The sequence below is a fragment of the Poecilia reticulata genome, chromosome 20 (assembly GCF_904066995.2).
Source record: "Poecilia reticulata chromosome 20, P_reticulata-male-v2, whole genome shotgun sequence".
Classification (NCBI taxonomy): Eukaryota; Metazoa; Chordata; class Actinopteri; order Cyprinodontiformes; family Poeciliidae; genus Poecilia; species Poecilia reticulata.
Window position 1 is genome coordinate 4191693 of NC_088849.1, and position 20719 is coordinate 4212411.

At 39.0% G+C, this 20719-nt stretch overlaps 1 protein-coding gene across 1 annotated transcript; it reads right to left on the reverse strand.

Moving 5' to 3' along the window:
- Window positions 1-9382: 9382 nt before the first annotated feature.
- LOC103482374 (serine/threonine-protein kinase pim-1-like) lies at window positions 9383-16399 on the reverse strand. Its single transcript, XM_008438498.2, has 10 exons — window positions 16258-16399; window positions 15590-15874; window positions 14189-14284; window positions 13997-14091; window positions 13308-13355; window positions 12662-12871; window positions 12136-12313; window positions 11878-12048; window positions 9797-11766; window positions 9383-9666 (listed from the first exon to the last, which is right to left on the reverse strand). Exons 1-9 carry the CDS (start codon window positions 16310-16312, stop codon window positions 11675-11677), a joined length of 1230 nt encoding a protein of 409 aa, XP_008436720.2. The 5' UTR covers window positions 16313-16399; the 3' UTR covers window positions 9383-9666; window positions 9797-11674.
- Window positions 16400-20719: the final 4320 nt, after the last annotated feature.

Here is a 20719-nt window from a genome sequence, read left to right on the forward strand (position 1 = left end):
CGGCCGAGCAGAGGCTGAGCGCCACTTCTCCAAAACATCTTTAATGTGACAGACAGACAGACAGACAGACAGACAGACAGACAGACAGACAGACAGACAGACAAGAAAGACAAGAACTACTGAAGCAAATTGTTACCATCTGACAAATGTTTTAATTCCCTCAAATTAGTGTTTCATCCAGGAGCATCTCAATAAACTAAAACATAATAAAAGAGTTTATTTATTTTAGTAATTTGATTAGATAAATTGAAGATTTAGAGGGATTATTTACACAGAATGATATATTCACACATCTCCACATACTCTGTTATTCTGTCTGCCGCTGATGGACTCTTTTTGAAGCTTCCCCGTTTAAAATGGAGAAAACCTTGAACATGATAAAACCATATTAGTGTCGAGTTTGTTCATTAGCGTGAAACGCGGCCCTCACCACACAGCTCCACTGTACGACAGAATGAAATCAACCACATAACTTTCTGCTCCGTGTTTGTTGTGTTTGTGTTTCCAGACAGTGAAGATGGAAGCATCTCTGCGATGGGGCTGAGTGTTCAGAGAGCTTCCTAATAGAAACGCTGTTTAAAATCACACACCCCTGATCCAGGGAAAGATCCATGGGCTCAGGAATAATGGCTGACAGCGCGCAGCAATTGATGACTGGTATACTCAGGCGCCAGTGTGACGCCCAAGAGAAGACATAAAAAAATAAAATGGTTGAAGGTTAAAAAGCATATTTTTATTTTCATAATTGATGGTTTAAAGTGCACTGAAAAGCATCCACATCTGTTCAACATTTTTTTTGTATTATACTCACATTAAAATCAGAAACTTCTCTTGTATTTTATATACATTTTGTTTGTTTATGATACTTGAGAATGGGAGCACACTGTTTCTCAAAATATTTAGTTAAATTTGAGTACGAAACAATACATTCATATAGCTCTACTAGACAGTTGAATTATACCAGTGTAGTAGCAGTAGCTGTCATGTGTTTCATCACAGAATGTTAATGTCATTACATTAAGAGGCCGATCATAACCCATGTGCCCAACTCTTCAATGAGCAGAAAAGATAATGAGAGATGTTTTATTGTGAAGGTTTGTCACATTGGTGAGAAATACAGGTATAAATCATGAAGATAATCTTATCTCAATTCAGTTTATTTTAAAAGCACCAATTCACAGCAAATGTCATCTCAAGGCACTTTACAAAAAAAAAAAAATCATTTCAATTCAACTCATTTTGTCCGACTGCCCCAGGGCAACTGTGGCTACTGTCCAGTAGCTTGCCACCATCAGCGTGTGAGTGTGTGTGAATGTGTGGCTGCAGTGTGAAGCATTACAACCTACATGTTAGCATGATGTTTTATGCTAACATGATCCATAGCAACAAATGTCCAAAATGTCGTTAATGTCTGATGTACTTTGCTGACTGCAATGTCCGGTCTGTATTTTCACTGCTTTATCCTTGGTATGTTTATGAGTAATTAAAAAAAAAACATCTTAAAGTACAGTACTTTCATTTTTCCAGTTATAACTGTGCTAATATCTGTCCTAATATAGCTACTTAAATACTGCCAACTTGGCAATTAACAGTTCAGTTCCTGCTGTGAGATCACTCATTTCAAAGTTATTTGTTAGCTATGAAATTTAGAACTACTAGCTTTTCACAGAGGAAAAATTACATCCATCGTCTGAGAGCCATTCTACTGTCACTTACACCCGGCATGGCCAGATACGCTGTTCCACAGACAAACAGAAAGTCACATTTCTTCTTCTCAGCTGAAAACTCACAGAACCTGCATGACAGCATGAGTGAATTATGGATATTGGAATATCCGGGTCCAAGTTTGGGCTCAGTTAAGCATGACTGCTAAGATTCCAAGTCCATGTCATTAGAAATTCCGCATGAAATTATTCCTCAAGTGGCAGTCAAGAGTGCAGTGTAAATAGAAGAGAGATGGTAAGGGACAGAGAGATAGAGAGAGAGAGTGACACACAATTTTCAAGGGCATTGCTGAACAATTAACTTGCGGTTTTAGCTATCTACCCCATTAGTCTTGGAGGTTTGGAAACAGGCATTGATTTTGGATGTCAGCCACTCTCATTTTATGGAAATAGCACTAAATGGCAGGGAAACAAAAACAAATTGAATTTTCTGTGCTGCTACTTGTAATGTGAAATTAGATATGTGGCCATGTGTGACAGAACAAGCCAGTCAGGGAGACGGAGAGAACAATGATGGTACGGTGGAGGAGAGCCACATGCCATGTACGTTTGGGTTAGACCATCAAATAGAAACAGTCTGTCTGCAAGATAAATGACAAAAATGCAGGTATATATAGCTCTAATATATATATATATATATATATATATATATATATATATATATATATATATATAAGTGTGTGTGTGTGTGTGTGCGTGTGTGTGTGTGTGTGTATTCATTATCACATGAACAAACCTATTCATGAATGATTTTAATTTTTAATTGTGTTTATTTAATTGAAAGGCAGCAGTTATTAAATTGTGTTTTTTCGATATTAGTGGAATATTGACAAGGTTTTGCTCACATTTGTAGAGGAAACGCAGCTGGTGACTCATGTGCCTCTGACTGAAGTAATACTTTCATAAAGACAATGTTCAGCATTATCTGTAATTTTCTGTAATTTTTTGTGTTTTGGTGGATATTTCTGTGGAACTCTGAAGTATTCGCTTTGTTTCTTTAGATCTAAGATGAGAGGCTGTATTTGGTAGTAGTTCTAAAACAGTTTCCACTGTATGTGTTAAATACATATTGAGTAATATTTGGTGTTTAAACTATTGAAATAGGCAGTTAATAACATATAAAGGGGCTCCACTGTAATGGGGTGTCCTCGTGTTTTCACATGAAATTTAGTGAAGACTGGGTAATTTTTAATGTTTTGATAAAGAAAATCCAAAATGAAACAAGATGTGTGCTGTTTTTGTCAGAGCTGCATGTTTTAGCTTCTATTTAAGCTAAAACATTCATTTGATTCCTCTCAGAGGCCTGATATCTGACAGAACCTGGAACATAAACGGAAAAGTTTCCCCCTTTAAAGGAGCGACAGGCTCATTTCAAGCTAAATGTGCTGCAGCTGCTGCAGTTTCTGCTAGTGTGATGTCTTATCTTTTCCATTTCACACCAGATCACCTTTTCCTTTCATGATGACTAACTGAAGGTGATAGTTCAGCCTACCTGGGCTTTACAGTTGAAAGCTGCAAACAGACAGCCCAGCTCATGAGCTCGGCTGCAGCATGTTAGCGGCAGCATAAATATAGTATCTGCATGACTGTGTCTCAGCAGACGTGAGGAATGGGAGCTGATGATGTCAGGGTTTGCCGGGGGGCCTCCGGTCCCTCCTCAGGCACCCAGCCTCTCTGACTGAGGCTGCGGGGCGCTCTGCCAGTAACTGGCCTAATTCTGTCTCTCCATCTTCCTTTTCTCCTTTCGCCTGCCAGAATCGGCGACGCACGAATGAATATACATCCTTCCCTCCGCAGACACGTACACTGGTGTGAAATCCAGAATCGCTCAGACACAATGCAGGAGAAAGTCAAATACGGCGCTTTGCCGTTTTTCGGTGTGGGGTAATCACTGCAGCTTTGGATGGACTAAGAAGAAGGTGGTAAAGATTGAGAGAAGTCGTGAATGGCTTTTGTCAGGAAGTGATCTGGCAAACAATCATATAAAACAATATTATATGCTACATTTGTTTGCAGAGATTTCCTGCACATTGGAAGAGTGTGTCAGAACGTGTGTGTTGTGTTGGAGGAAGTAATTTTTCTATAATCAGTAGAAAAGGGTGAAATCCACTGAAAGTGGGGCTCACTACTTACATAGGCTAGAATTATTTTCATTCATTTTAAGATTTGCGATGTTCGATATTTCATAATGGTTTTCATTTATCACCGACGTTTATCATGTTCATGAAAATAATACAACATGAATCCATCTTTTGAAAAGAATAGTGATGAAAGCAGATTCATCAGCCCAAGTGTTGAGCGCGCTTACTGCTACTCCGCTAACGTGCTAACGTGCTAATGGAAGAGCTAATTCTGTTACTAAGCTCAGTTAGTGGATTGTGAGAAGTATTTGCCCCCTTTCAGATTTCTTTGTGTCATTTACTGTTTTTGTCCTGTACACTACCAACAAATATTGATTTCATTTATTTAAGGAAAAAAAGTCCATCCAGACAAAAGCCGTAATTGTTCAACATTACATTTATTGTGATTAACTACATTTTTCTGGCTTAAATGATTTCACCACAACTAGGCCTGATTACTGCCAGATACGTAGAAATCATCAACACCTTCTGTAAAAAACAAAAAACTAAACAAACAAGAAAACAAACAATAACTATCAAACAGTATGTCAAACCAATACATGGTCCCATGATCAGAAGAAATTCAAGAAGAAGAAAAAGAGAAAGAAAGTCGTTGACATCATCAATCTGTAAAGGTTTATTAAGCCAATTCTAAGTCTTTGGGACTCCAGTGTACTACAGTAAGAGCTGATATCCACCAAACATGAGAAAACATGGAACAGAGGCAAATCTTCCCATGAGTAGAATATTTACTCCAACTCATTTGGGAGGCCAAAGCAGAACCCAGAGGCAACATGTGAATCCCTGCAGCTGTCTGTCTGGTCCGGTGAGCACCTGGTGAACTTGTTCCTGAGACATTACTTCATCACAGCACGTCGAGGTTTTGAAGTAAAGCATGGCTCCAGAGCACATCAGCAGGTCCTCTGACTGGATCAACTTCAGCAAATCATTATGGGAGGCCTGATCAATATCCAGGTGTTTATTCTATTGGCATTCTGCAGCATTACTGTAAACAGATCAGTCATCTCCTAAAAACTCCAGTTTGGCTAAATTATAACAATTTTACAAAGAAGAATGGGCTAAAATGTTTCCATTTCCATTTCTATAAGACTCATTACCACCATTAAGGGTAGCACAACAACGTATGATGTTTAGGGGCAATTACTTTTTCACATTGGCCCAGGATTGGATTTCACCGCTGACAATAAGCAGTGGAGCAAACATTTACTGACATACAGCGGACGCCCAGTTTATTCATGGATTTTTTTCTGTGGAACATAACTAAACGTTGTTCTCTGATTTTTATTTTATTATTATTATTATTATTATTATTATTATTGGTAAGAAAATCCTGCTGAAATGTCCAGGAGCAATACTGGATCGTCAGTGCTATGTTCCGTCTGGAAGGGTTTAAGTATATTTTGTGTTTGAACTATTAAAGCAGGCAGTTATAAGAGTTCTTTAGTGGGGGTATCAAGTATTTGCTTCTAGATATTGGCAATAGGAACAAAAATGAGATCTGACATTAATGTGTAAACATGTTAACATGAAGAGAATATTATGGGCTTCCATATGTTTAATGCCTGTATTAGACTGAAGCAGCAGTAGCTGTAAAAACTGTTGCAGGGTGGAGGAGAACATATAGACAACTCCAAGCCGACATGCAAACAGGAAATGTATTCCTTTGCGGTGCTGGTGCTACTCATCGCCACACACGCTGCTCCTCAAGGACAAGAAAAAGAGCAAACTTGAATGACTGTAATCAATTTGGCCCTTAACACAGAAACAAGCTTTGAGGAAAGTGTGTCAGCTTTAGTAACGGGGCAGCGCTGCTTGAATACATCAGAGGTAGCTGTCAGCCGGCCTGTCAGACACTCACAGTTAAGAGTGATCCATCCATATGCAGGCCTTCTGCTGCTGGTAGCTGACATGTCAGTCAAGATGCCTGCTTTGTCAGAGCTGCTGTTATGAAAAGCCTGAGTCCCACTTTGACCAAACAAAATATGGCATACTGTAAAAAGACCTTGCAGGACTGAATAATCAGCATCATGGGGACTGTGAGGAACTGGGGGAATCCAGGAAATGACAAGGTCACACAACCCCAGTATGGAAGTAATGTTTTCTGCTCTGTTTCAGGAACGTCCTCCTCTTTGATTGGGTGCTGCTTTCAAGGTGTCAAGACAATCAATTAATTAGCAATGCCCTGCTGCAAAGCTGCACTTTTGACCAATTGACTGTGATACACTATATATGTATATGAAGGTTTAACTGCCCTTTTGTATGTTTTGCAATGTAACCTTTTGGTCAGGCTGGATTTTAAGGGGAGAGCTGCTGTTTTTTCCATTTCCATTTAGCTGTTTGGGGGGGTAGGGCATTTTTGTATTGGTTGGGGGGTTGGTTTGTATATTTTGGTTTTCTTGGAATTTGATGTTAAAAAAGGATAAATTATTTCAGGGTGGTTTTGTTTGTTATGTTGCCCTGAGCTCTTTCTGAAACTAAGAGCCCGTCTGTAGAAAAGAAAGCTGAAAAATGGCAGAAAATAAACATCTTAAATTACTCTCTGGAGTTATGCTAGTCCTGAATATACCTAAAACCTACCAGTAACAGGTTTTAGGTAGGTTACAGTTTTTGGCTGGATTATTTAAGTTAGGTTGTGACTTTTGTTTCTGCTCTGTTTTAGAACAGAAGTCTGTCTGTAGTTTTAGTGATGGCAGTGGAGGAGGTGAAGAAACCCGTTCAGTCCGTGTTGATCACGCTTCCAAATATTGAGCACTTAAAGTCAGCGTGTGAGGAATGTATAAGAACTTTTATTGCTGGTAAAGATGTTGCAGCCCTGCTACTTACAGGGTTGTTTACAGTATTCACAATTTCTAGTAAGCTTCATGAAGCTGACACATTTCATATTACAGCCAAACGTTAGCAATTGGGTAAAATTATGATTCTTCAACCACAGATAATCCAGACCATCCTGAAGCCTCGTGTTTGTTTGTTTTTTATTGTGTTTTCTGTATTACATGATGAATAGAATTGCACCGGCCAATTAGCATGTCAAAGCCTTATTAACTGAACTGAAACTCCAAATTCCAGAGGATTTGAAAAGGAAGCTTCATGGATGCAGAGCAGAGAGAGAAAGAGGAAGTTCAAACCATCTCTTCCATTGATCACACAAGCTGTTCCCATTGCAAATATGCACAAAACTTTCATGTAAAAAAAAACCAACCACAATTTCTTTATTACCATCTTTCCATTAACTGATAAATACAATTAAAATCACACATAAATAAGTTTGCTTATTTGATAAGTGATTAAAAACATGCTGCGCATCATCCTCCAACTACTTCCTGTTGTTCTTTGTGGTTTCTTCCAGTAGTAACATTCAGTTGTTGATCATGTGACTTGCGTGATGCAAAAAAAGTTTCCATTGCAATTTTGTGAAACAAACCAATTTCAATGTTTGATCAAATATTTGATAAAAAAACAGTTTTTTTGTGTACTTTTATTAAGTGAATTTATTTTCAAAATGTCAAATTGTGCAATTATTTGATCAATACAGACCCAGCTTATGACAGTGTGGTATGTTACTGCTCCTACAGAGATGCAAACACAGGCAGAGATATCGTATTCAGGTAGTGAGTCTGTGAAAACAAAACTTTCTAGCTCCCAGTGACTGGATCATTTTCTGTAAACCTTAAACAGCGTGTTGCTGAGATGAAGAAGCAAAGCCTTTCACCAGGGTTTGAAGTACAAATCTTCTGTGTTAGTCATCAAAGTCCTGCTGAGATACGGAACCACTGTACAAAACCACATGCAAGGCTTTATTAAAATTTAAAACTGCTACTGTTCTTTCCGTAGGGTTTAAGAATAAAAGTGCTGTTATACAACATCTGGGCCTCACAGTTCACAAAGATAGATCTGTATCTTTGATCTCAGGGGTTAATGTGCGGGGGCCCGCTGAAGGACCAGGAGTTTTAGAGAGTCAAGAATGTGGCGTAATCCGCTGAGGGAACCCAGCAGCTGAGTTCAGTTTGGGCCGACTGGAGTGCTGGAAAGCAGAGACATATCTGCTGTCGCCTGGTAAGCACCACTATATGAAGTTATCAACTTCTCTGTTAAGTTCAGTAACACTGTAATAATGACCAGTTATAAGATCTGTGGATGGTTAAATAAATAAATTAATAGCAACGCGTTCCCCTGAGAAAGCTCAACCACCTTGATACTACGCTCCTCTACCACATTGCTCAACACACACTGTTGATGACACATGATTGGTTCCCCAAAGTGTTGGAAGTGGCGTCGTCACTCAAAGCACCAAAGTTTTAAGGCACCTGAACAGAACCAGTTTAAGAACAAGAGTTACCTCAGAAGAATCTCTATGCTGGATTATTTGTTAAAAGACCATCTGTCTGCAGGCCATGTATTGTCCTGTAATGTGCTGGAATTTGCAAGCATAGGGAAGAAAACATGCAAAAAAACAAAACAAAAAAAAACAAAAAAGAGCCAAAAACCAATTTTAAAAGACGAGAGGAAAGTCTTGGGATCTAACTACCATGACCACATCAAACATTGAACATTTTTTCAACCAATTTATGCGAATTTTGAGCAAACCTTTATAATGTCACTAAAAAAGTGAATTAGTCATGTTTTCCTCTACTGACCTGGTTTTAATTAACCAGACTACAAAAAGCGTAACTTTGTCAGATATTGACGCTGCCTGGCTGTAACAAACAGGAAGTAGAAGTTGCAAACTATGAAACCCACACTCTGAAAATTGGGGAGAGGTTTTCAGGAATCTGCTGCTTGTCAACTAATAGTGGCAATGCTACATGCTATCCGAAGACATAGAGAAAGAAGAGCAATTCTAATGATTCATGATCAGTCATGAGGTAAATAATCAGTACTTCTTTCTTTCCATCTCTTCATTAGCACATTAACTTTTTACGAAAAAGCCAAAAACCACCTCAAGCGTAAAAGTTTTTGTTTTGCAAAATGTGATTTTTAATTTTTCTAATGCATATTTTAAAATGATCCAACCTGATCCAACATATTTTACTGAGTTATGATGTTACCCTGTTCTTTGACTCAGGACTCCTGATTCATTTTAAATATTACCATCTTTAAAGTTTTACTTTCAACTGAGAAGAGCACATATAGTCCTAAACAAATTAGTTATTACAATTATTATTAAAGTTATTACAAAGTTATTACAAGGATACAAAGTGGTTAATGTCTGCTTAAAGCATATTTTACAGCAACAAGACATGGAAACAATTCACAGCTTCCCTTGAAGAAAAAGAACATCTTCAAAGTTAGCCGCCATGATAATGAGTGCATCAGGCTTGTAGGTGAGCACTTTATGCATTAAGACTGAAGCAATGTGTGAGCCAGAAACTGGAAAACCTGCAATGAGAGCTTAAACTCAAACAGAAGCTAAGATTTCAGAAAAATCTTTGTTCTTTAAAACAACACCAGCTTTGAGTGAGAGCAGCCATTGATTGGCTAATGTCCCGAATAAGATTTTCCCCAAAAATAACTACAAAACCAATTTAAATAAGCTTTATTTAAGAAAATATGCTTTATTAATAACATATATTGCAGTTGTGTTTAATAGTTTGGAATAACATAAATACAACTAAACTATAAGGAGGCCAAATTAACTTTAGCAACATCAGCAAAATGAAAGGCGGGTGACAAGGAATATCTGGACTCCAAGGGAACCCAACAGCTGGCCGTAGCACCAACGAGGGTGGATGAAGAGCAAGTCTTCAGAAGCCGGATTAGATCAGGAGTAACTTGTCACCTTATCAGGCGTCTCCGAATCCTTACTGAAAGTAAAAACATAAAAACACCATGAGGTTCCATTTACAATAAGAGGTTATGATATTTATCATCACACACTAATTATTCAGCTAAATCTGTTGCCTTTTGCTATACTCAGCTGATTTGGGATCCAACCTGAATGTCCCTTCCTGGTTGTGGTAGATCCATGTGGAAGGGGGTTACTGTTGCTTTAAGGCTCTCTCGCCAGGTTTGCTTCCAAGAGGGGACTGACTTCAGATGTTGTTCACCTCTACAGCTTTACTCCATCCAAGTATTTGAATCGCTCTTGGTGTGACCCCACACCCATATTCTGAAGGCACATTGCCATGGGTGGCCACGCCAAAGGTCAAAGTCCCAGGCAACTCAGAGCTCAGGATCATGGGGGTAACTCAAACCCCTCCACCACGTTAAGGTGGCGATTCTACGGAGGGGAGGAAACCAGCAGATTGCATCAAAGCTTCACTTTAATGCAATCCCCCGTCCTGAGCAAGCACGGGGCGACAGTGGAGAGAAAAACCCTTTTTACCAGGACAAAACTCTGGCAGAACCAGGCTCAGGACGGGCAGCGGTCTGCCTCGACTGGCTGGGGTTGGAGAGGACAGAAAAGAGAGACAAACACAGGAACACTGGGTAGAAAGATCTGGAGTCTGAAAAAAACATTGAGAGGATGTAGTTATGATGTTAGCTGGATATTAGCTGACACAAGAGTTATCAAGGAAATAACAGCAACGATGGGAACAACAAAGACAGATAAAGCAGAAAACATATTTCTGTGAACTACATCATTACGCTTACCTACATACACATACATACAAATACATCAAAAAAACATACATTAAGCTAAACACATCCAAATATATTGAAACATGCATAAAAAAGATATTGTGCCTACATTCATGTTATGTGTGTGTGTGTGCACAGAGAAGAAAGGATTCAATACTCAATCTATCACAGATACTTTTTGAACTAGGGGAGTGAACTACAGTACCTAGGAAACCTGCAAACGGACAGACAGGGCATCCAGGCTTTGACCCCTGACGTGTTGCAACAAGGAGCTAACCATCTTTCAGACATAATAGCATTTTACTAGCATGAGACAATTGGACCAGAGGTGAGTGAACAGCAACAAAACCCCCCACCACTTCCACATGACTGATGCCGACCCCTCCTCCATCCCCAATGACCTACCCCACCCATCATGCAAGCAGCAACACTGGAAGCCGTTTCAACCCAGTATGGAACTTTGATAAAAGATAGCACAGTTAAAAACATGCAACAATAGCGTTGAGTGTTGCAATCCTGCCAACATGGAAAAAATTATGTGGACCTCCCCCAGGTCAAACCACCACCATGAACAAATCATTCATTCATTCCCTGAATGAATGGGTGCAGAATGGGGACATCCTGACAATCAAGGCGCCATAGAGAACAATCCCAGAAAAACATACTTACACAAGCATGATGTACAAGCTTCATGTAACCAAATATGCATAGTTTTTTTTAGATTAGAGGGGAAAAAACCGGTGCACCCGGAGAAAACCAAGAAAATCACAAGCTATTGTAGAAGGTATGATTTCTAGAATTGAAGAGGAAAAAGCAAAAGTCACAAATGAATCTTATGGATATTGTTTCCACAAGAAGAATACAGACTGCTGGAGACTGGGACCAGAACCCCTCTCAAAGCTTCAAGGAAGGAAGGAAGGAAGGAAGGAAGGAAGGAAGGAAGGAAGGAAGGAAGGAAGGAAGGAAGGAAGGAAGGAAGGAAGGAAGGAAGGAAGGAAGGAAGGAAGGAAGGAAGGAAGGAAGGAAGGAAGGAAGGAAGGAAGGAAGGAAGGAAGGAAGGAAGGAAGGAAGGAAGGAAGGAAGGAAGGAAGGAAAGAAGGAAGGATTGTTTATTCTTGACATATCACCCATCCTCAACGTCAAAAAGGTTAAAATTTGAAAGTGAAGCATGCAGTAGATGTATGTATGTGTCCATAAACATATGTGTATGTGCATGTGTGTGTGTGTCAGCTACGAAAACCACGGGTGGCCCAGCAGCTGTTCCAGTGTGGGACGATCCTTAGGGTCAACCCTCAGACACTTTGTCAGAACATCCTGGCAGTCTGGAGAGTCAAAGGTCAAACAGCAACGATGAACAGAGCCAGAGGAACAAAACAGAACAACACAGAACAGATTTTTTGGTGCTGTGAGCTATGCTGATAAGTTTGTCTCACTCTTGGAGAGCCTTTTGCTGATCTTCAGCTTTTTTGAAAGGAAGCTGTGGGTGTTGAACCGCATCATGTGGACCACCTCGAACAGCACCACACCCAGCTGCCACGCTGTCGTGGGTTCAGCACAGTAGTTTTTGTGCATGAACCAGTCCAGTGGGAGGTGTTCAGGAGTACCTTGAAGGGGTGTAAGAATAAGACAATCAGTAAGACGAAACAGCATTAATAAATGAGAAAGGGCCGGGTTCTACGGTCCAATCGTACCACACAGTAGTTCATGTTTTCGTCTGTCATCAAAGCAGCTTAAACCGAAGTCTATCAGATAGACTTGTAAGCCTTCTGCAGTGGTCTCAATCAAGATATTTTCCACCTTAATGTCCCTATGGAAGATGTTTGCATTCTGAAGGTAGAGCGCTGCTTCCACCAGCTGTTTCAGTATGATCTAAAGGAAAAACATCGCATGGTCAAGAATAGCAGAGATACAGGTATAAGATAGAGTGCCTTGTCTTCAGAATCTGTTGAGTCTGTTTGTTTTTCACGTTTTCTCATTACAACTACAAACTTCAGTATACAGCACATGGTTCTCTGGGACAACATTCCCAGAGAACCATGACAACATTCTCTTCATTAGTGGCTGCAATCTTCCTGTGTATGCATAATAGCAACTCAAAGCTTTGCTTGCTCTTCTTTGGCATTTGATGTATCAAACATTGCTCTTTGAAATGTTCAGGTTTTGGTATTTTATAGTCCAACCCTCTAAGGTACATCCAAACTTCCTCCAGCAGCTTACCTTGGCATCCTTTTCATTTAGACAACCTCCACGGTCTTTAAGATAGACCAGAAGGTCTTCAGCAAACATGGGCCTCTCCATCACTAAAATCAGCTCCTGATCCAGATCGTACCAGTCCAGCAGGGACACCATGGCCAACTGCGGCACTGTTGCAGTCCTCAGCTTCAACATGATTACGGCCTCCATGGCCAGCTCCCTGCCGTTCTCATCCTGAAACATCCCAGCAAACAGGAGAAACCCACCATCAGAACCAGAGTGGCTTTACTGGTTAACACTGTGTGCATAAACAAATGATCTGACTTTGATGTTCAAGTGTTCAAAGCGAACTTTAAGAGAAATATAAATCATGTAGATGTATTTGTAGCCAACATTTTAGATGGATAGTTAAACACACAGATGGTTTGATGTGACAGTGAAAAACTGCTTATATGGTACAGCTTGCAAGGTGTTCATTGTGTTCAGCAGAGAAAAGAAACTCTTTCTCTGCTGTCTCTGTAAACAGTGTTCTGTAGCACCAACCAAGGTGAAAGTTTACTCTAAACACTTTGTGTCCAGAATGTGTGGGATCTACAGAGATGTTAACTGCCCTTTGCATCTGTAATCCACTAAGCAGAAGAAACACTGCTAGATGTTGTTGCTCACTTACCTTATGTTTGATGACTACGTTGTCTTTCGGTATGTGTTTGATAGCCACCTATAAGATAGCAACAAGACTTTAGTTAGCATGGTAAAGATGCAATATTTGTAAAGAGATATTTAGTACTTCCTAATGTTAGACTCTGTAAAGTTATCAGCAGTAGTTTTCTAAAGTTAAAGTTGGTTGAGGTTGTTATGTATATAAATCCACCTCAGCTGTGACTTAATTGTATTGGCTGACTATTACCAGGATGCTAACTACGAGACTCAAAAACAGTTCAGAACCTACAAACTTTGATGCTTTGTGTCACTAAAAGTAACGAAATCTAAAATTGTACTCCATTCTTGTTAGCTGATGAGTCCCACCCGATCAGACAGACTGAGAAAGATGGTCAACCAAACCATCTTTCTTTTGGAAGAGAAAATAATGAACATAACAACAGTTTATCATGAAACTGTACATGGTTAATGTCAATAAAAATAAAGCAGTATCCCACACATATGAACATTTTCAGTTTGGGTCATTTCTGTTGGCTAAAATCAGCTAAAAAAGATAGTCATTCTGACTAGCTGTTAGCCTTCTACAACTGTGAGGACCTTACGTCTTCTCTACAAACGTTGACTCTTACTGGCTTAAAAAAATGTATGAAGCAAGTGAACCTATGCATGTGCATTTGCGTGTTTGTGTGTACCACTTACAGGCAATTTACCCTCAACCCGATATCCAGCAAACACAGATCCAAAGCCTCCATCTCCCAGCTGATGCAGCTCGATATACTTTTTCAGGAATTCGGCTAAAGTTTCACAAAGCATCAGAATAAAACTGTTCACTAATGGCACTTCACATATCATTATCACCACACCTTAATTCTGTTAATACTTAACTCTGACCTCTTTGGGAATCCACTCTTTCTTCCTCCATCTTCATATTCTTTCTCTTTGATGGTTTCTCAAAATCATCTGCCAGTACTGGACTGGAACTGGATTCTAAAAATGAGGATAACCCAAAGAAATAATGTTAACCTTTTAACATTTAGGTACCAAAAGAAAACAATGTCCCGATTGAAACATAAGGCTTAGGTTTTTTTTTTACACATTTGTTCCATTTTCAGCTGGTGTGGTTCTCTTCCACACTGCACTCATTCAAACTAACTTTGAGAAACCTGTTTACTCCTCACCTGTGGTGGCGCTGCACCAAGAACCACTGAAAGAAACGTCACTGAACACAACTTTTTTTCTCACAAAATGTAAACTAAACTGGAGTTGAGTCAGATTTCTCTTTGGTCTTTGGTAAAAGACCACAAGCCATTTCTCCTGCCAGCACTAGACTCATAAGTTTTTATTGGTTGTAATTACCCAGAATGCACTGCTTCCTACTTTTGGAGCGGTCTCTGGTATGCTTGGTGTAAAACCGCACCAGAGTTCACTTCAACCAATCCGAGGTTTCTAGGCAGACCAGAGTTTGATTACGCATCCACACCTCCCCAAACAAACCGGACTTTGTACACAATCGTACTGGAGTTGGATTGAAGCGGACTGAACAGGGCTGATGTGGATGTGCCCTTAAACTGGCTCATAAAGTTATCCTTACCTGCTGAACCTCTTGACATGTTAAGATCACTAACTTCAGTATTTTTAATTAGATTTTTCTTCTGATGCACAACACGAGGAAGGGCATAAACTGAAAATGAAGTTTGGTGTGTTTGTATTCAGCCCTTGTGAGTCAATGTTTCCTATATGAACATCTAAAAAAAATACAAATATTGTGGAAAAAAAAAAATCTAGTTCATATGTACGTTTTTACTCTTTATGAACATTTTTGAGATGTTCTGGTAGAAGCAACATTTTGTGACAGTACAGCTGCATATCACATAGAATCACAATAAAAAACATCTACGTTTCTTATTCTAATGTAAAACGTGTTTGATGGGTGTGAATACTTTTACAAAATACTGCAATTTATTCTTTGTGATATTTTTACTCTCTTTAGCTGTAACATGCTGAAGTTAACCATCATCTGTTAGGACTGTTTTAGGAAACAGTCTTCAGTCAGAGGCTTCTTCAAATATGCTGTGATATGGACTGCTACATGAGATCTTTCCTACCAACAGCCATCACTTCACACAACTTGTGTTAATTCATGTTGAACTAACATGAGTTACAACATTTAATTTCCTTTAGGGATCAATAAAGTATTTTTGAATTTGAATATGAATCCTAAAAATTAATATTTCTTCATCATAGTTAGCTACGATGAAGCTAACTAACAATAGCTTCATCATAGCAGCCAACCTGAGCTGATGCCCCAGGAGGATGGAGGCTCTTTGGGGAGGACCCGCTGCAGGAGTCCCTTCTTCCTCTTCTTGGCCGGTGGTGAAGATTCCTCTGCCTCCTTTGTGGTCTTATTCCTCAGTCTCCTCTTGGTTCTGATCAGGTCCTGGCAGCTTGTGGAGGTTCCAGTCATCTTAGAGACCATGATCCGTCTTCTGGGGGTCTGATCTGCAGTTTTTTTCCTTTTCCTTGGTCTGCTGTACTCAGCAGACTCTCTGCTTGGTGGCGTCACGCTGCTGTTGCCCTCTAAAGTGAGAGAGACATCAGGAAAATAATGTGATTTTCTTTTTTTATTAGTAGTCAAAAATGTAGTATTTATGTCACCTCACAGACTGATCTCTAATCAGGGACTTTATTACACAAACTATTGAATGTTTAACTTATTTTCACCAAGACGCATGTTTCTGGGTGAAACTATCACAGACTCACACCCCCAAATGTTCCCAACAGTAAACAAGTCAGTAGCAGAAATCCTTACTTAATGATAACAACTCTAAATCTTTTGAGTACATAGATCAGTGTCTAAAATGAAAAAAAAAAACGATTAAATCCACATTAATTTCTCTCACAAAAACTGAAACATGAACCATTTGTTGTTCATTTTTACTAAAACTCATGAACTCAGTTACCTCGTTGTCTCCTGAGGGCCGGTGTTTTTCCTTTCCTTTTACTTTCTTTGACCATCTTTATATTCTATTCTAGACTTCAGTGTTGATCTTCACCTACAAGTGTTGTAAGTGTTAACTCTCGTAATTATGTCTCACTCTATCAGAGATTTCAGACAGACTGAACTCAAATAGAATGTTTGGTTCTGACACCAACCGATGTGACATCAAAAATAACATTCCAAATTTTGGTCATAAATGTTAGAATGGAGGTGATGTTGCCTAGCAGCACTCTGAATTTAAAAAATAAATACATTAATTTAAAAAATCCCCAAAATCAAATATTCAGTGCCAGATTTTGAGTAATGAATCCCAAATATTGCAGCTACACAGAGATTTTATTTATCTTTATATGCTGCAAAAACTAAAAAAAGCTTAAAGAACTGTTTAAACATTTATTTATATAAATCACAATTGTTATGCTCATTTTGAATTATGATTCTAAGTTTTTTCATAACCTTTTTAAAATTAGATTTAGGAAGAATGTAATATATCGAAGCATTACACAGCATTGTATTTGATTTTCAAAATACTATTTCACTTCTTCTGTTGTGATTTTTGTTTTTCATATGCCCATAGCTCAAAGATTTTTTGTATGTCATATTTTATCAGAACTGTTCAGTGTGTGACAGTCTGAACTGCAGGTTGACCAGGGAGGCACATATGAAGGATTTAATGATTGGAATGTCAATGAAGGATTTCCACCACAGATGAGCATCTCTTAATTGTTTCATGCGTCCTGTTGCAGCATTTTAGACATGCCATATGAAGAAGCTAGCTAACTCCTTGTGCCAAACCATATTTATTCATATTCACTCTACCAAAAAGGGGATTCTAAAGCCTGATTTATACTTGATGCACCACATGGCACAATTCCGTCATTTCAGCAACAACGTTGCTCGACCCCGTGTCCCCCCTGCAGGAGCAAATTTTCCGCACTGCATGCCTATGGAATTTTGTAACTATATGGATAGTTCCATGTGGAAAAACATGGCAGACGAGCTTGTTTTAGTGGAAGTTCCCAAAGACAGTCGACTTCATGATTCCGCCGGTAATCACCGCCATGCTCACAGGTATCACCATGTTGCTAACAACTGTATTTTTTATTTCTATACATGTTGAATGATGTAGTGCTCTTGCCTCATATGGCAACTATGGCCATATAGTCTGCTAGACTATATGGTCTGCTAGAGTTCTCTAGGGGTTCTGCTAGACCCCCTAGAGTCTAGCAGAATGTGGTCCACAATGTGAACAATCCACACAGAGCAGAAATGCTGCAAAAATTGATTCTGTACATCTACTGTCCGCATGGAATATCAAGCGTAAACTAAACTTAAGACACCCTCTATGTGGCATAACCATTGTCTAAGAAAGACAGAATCTCTCATCAAAGGCATGAAAACTAGACATACGGTAAGGAGAGGCATCTTCCTACATGAACTATTCAGTAAAATTATAATTTATTGAATAGGTCTGTAGATATTGTAAGAAAAACTATAATACTTTATGGTCCAAGTTGATTGGTCTCTAGATTTTCCTTAGGTGTGTGTGCATGATCCTGTCTGTCTCTGTGTTGCCCTGAGATGGATTGGTGAACTCTCCAGGTGACCCCGCTTCCCGCCTGTAGCCCTTAGGCACCAGCACCCCTTCTCACCTCACTAGGGATAAGCGTGTAAGACAGTGGTGCCCAAAGTAGGTTCTGGAGAGCCGGCATCCTGCATGTTTTAGTTCTCTCCCTGGTGGTAGTAACAATCTTTTCAGCATGTCAATGTTCTTCTTAGGCCTTCTAATGAGCCATCATTGGATCCAGGTGCATTAAACCAGGGAGAGACCTAAAACATGGAGGATGCCAGCCCTCCAGGATCCACTTTGGACACCACTGGTGTATGATGATGAATGGAACATTAGTAATTTCAGACACTTTTCTAATTTATCATTCAGGAAGTTATAGCCAGCTATGTTGTATGTAGCATTGAAACCCAGTAAAACCAAAACAAAAATGTTTTGATGTCTTATAATCAAGACCTTTTGGACGTTTAACCCAGACGCAGATATTAGGCAGGCAGGGAGGGGAAAGTCAAGTTCACTTATAAAGTCCAGGGATACGTAGAAGGTAACAGCTATACACAGACTGGTGAATGTACCTGACTAACAAATCTGTTCAGGTTTACTATACAAATTTTCACCATTAGAATTTAATGTCTAATCGTGCTGAGCTATAGGGCCACCATACACAAGCATGTGCAGGACTATTTAAAAATTTACAACTGCCTTTTTCTTTCCTCAGGGGTTGAACTAGAAGTGCTTTCATATGACATCTCTGGCTTTCACACATCACACAGATAAAGGCTTTCTGCTTTGATCACATGGGATTTCTGAAGGGAGAGTCTGGGGCACTGCGGGGCCTGTTGGAGGGGTTTATTTTCTTTTTTCTTTGGTCTTTGCTCCTCCATTTTATAAAATAATCAGTTGAATACAATCCAAGATCCAGTTTACATCAAGCATATTGGAATGCTTTCAGAGGAGCGTTTATTTATGAAGCTAAAAAAAGGCTTGTAAAAGACATCAACCCATTACACACTAATAGTGCTACTGACAAGCAACACAAGGAATATAAGATCCTAAAATAACTTCAAATTTTGCATATAATTTATGATCACATATGGTAAGGCCTCTAGGATTTCTTCCTATTTCATTAAAAACGTGATTTTCTGACACTGTTCATCTTCTGCTTTTTAGGTTTTAGACTCGTCGTTTTGTGGTGGGATGGTGTTCCACCCTCCACCCACCGGCAGTGGCGCAACTACACAGCAAATCCAGAAGGCCCAGATTAACACTGTCAGATTTGATTTCAACACTTTTAAAGTGTCTATATGGGACCACACCAGAAAGTGTTAATTTAACTATTTTTGGAGAGTTGGTACCTTAACTCTTACAAAGTGTCAAATAGGCCTGTTGCGATAAACGATAAATCAATTAATCGCACGATAAATTAAACCTATCGACCTTATTTTAATTATTGGCTTTATCGTCTCTTCCTGCCTTTTTTTCTTTCTCTTGATGACACTGAATGAAAAAAGGCTCAACTCCGGTGTTCTCCACTGACCATCCCTTCCTATTTCTTCAGTGTAATGTCCAGTGCACACGACACAAGTTGTCGGCCCATTTTCAAAACCTGAGAGACCACACATTAGCCGACAGAAATCAACTGCAACATTCAGTAATTTGGCTCCGACTCCTCCCCTTGTAATTTCTATATTCTTTGCACGAAATGTTGAATAAACATTAATGTTGTTTCCACATATCATCTCCGATGTCCGCTGGACTTCGGGTTGCGTCGTGTCAGCTGTTTGGGATTCCCCTCGTTATTTCCCCTCAGAAACCACTGAGGAGAATCCGCGCTTTCTGATTGGCTACCTGTCACATTCAGCGTTAAGCTCCCAGTCGGGGAAAACGCCAGATTTAGATCGGAGCGGCCACGACAATCTAAATCATACTGCAGGATGATGGATACGAAATCACCAGCGACAATCTTAGATCAGCCAACGGTCTAAGATTATCTTATGGGGAAAATAGGGGCAAAAAATCGTGTAGTGTGAATTACTGCATTAGGTAGTCGGATGTGCCCGTCTTCTCTATTTAAATCTAGTGATTTCTGAAGGGCAATATAGTATACAAACATTATAATCTGCACTCTTTTGTTTGAATGCAGTATTTATTTCCACTTTGGCTTTACGTTGTTTAGTTTTTATTCAAGTACGTTTTTTGTTAATGGAGACTGAGAATCCATTTTATTTTTGTTTTTGGTTTTGTTTTAGTTTATCAGATCCAGTGTTATGTGTTCTTTTGAAAATAAAGTGTATCAATCTATGGCAGGAAATTGCATGCATTATCAGTCATTTCCATTGAATCAGTGTCAAAAGGTCTTGAAACAATATTATTTATTATAGTTTATCGCAATAAACTATAATAAATTTCAGCAAAATTTATCGTGACAGGCCTAGTGTCAGATATCAAATCTGCTGGAGTTAATTATTTAACACTTACTAACACTAATTCAGTGTTAGATCTTAATATTAACTCTCACATAGTATTTTTTTTTAACTTCATAAGAGTTATTTGTAATTAATATTAAATAGGTATTTTATTGTTTGAACTTTTAAAAATTCTTTGGAAAATAAACATTTAATAAAGAGGCAATGATTTTCTCAAATGCATTTATTTCAAAATATGCACCATAATTACAAAACATATTACAACGTGGAATAATGTGCATGTTTCTCATATTGTTATCTAACAGTCTAACATATCAGCTGTGCAATACAAAATGCAGTATGCTTAATACATTTTTCTTCAATACCATATGCATGTAATTGTTCAAAATACAAGGTGGATAAAGTAAAGTATGCAGTTTCTGTAATATTAT

Bases quoted from the DNA above. Each gene is read 5' to 3' on its own strand.
- LOC103482374 (XM_008438498.2), bottom strand. From the start codon at position 16,312: ATGGTCAAAGAAAGTAAAAGGAAAGGAAAAACACCGGCCCTCAGGAGA. The intron at 12,049-12,135 runs GTACGATTGGAC...CACCCCTTCAAG, and splicing joins AAAACATGAACTACTGTGTG to GTACTCCTGAACACCTCCCA. The intron at 11,767-11,877 runs GTGAGACAAACT...TTGACTCTCCAG, and splicing joins CAGCAAAAGGCTCTCCAAGA to ACTGCCAGGATGTTCTGACA.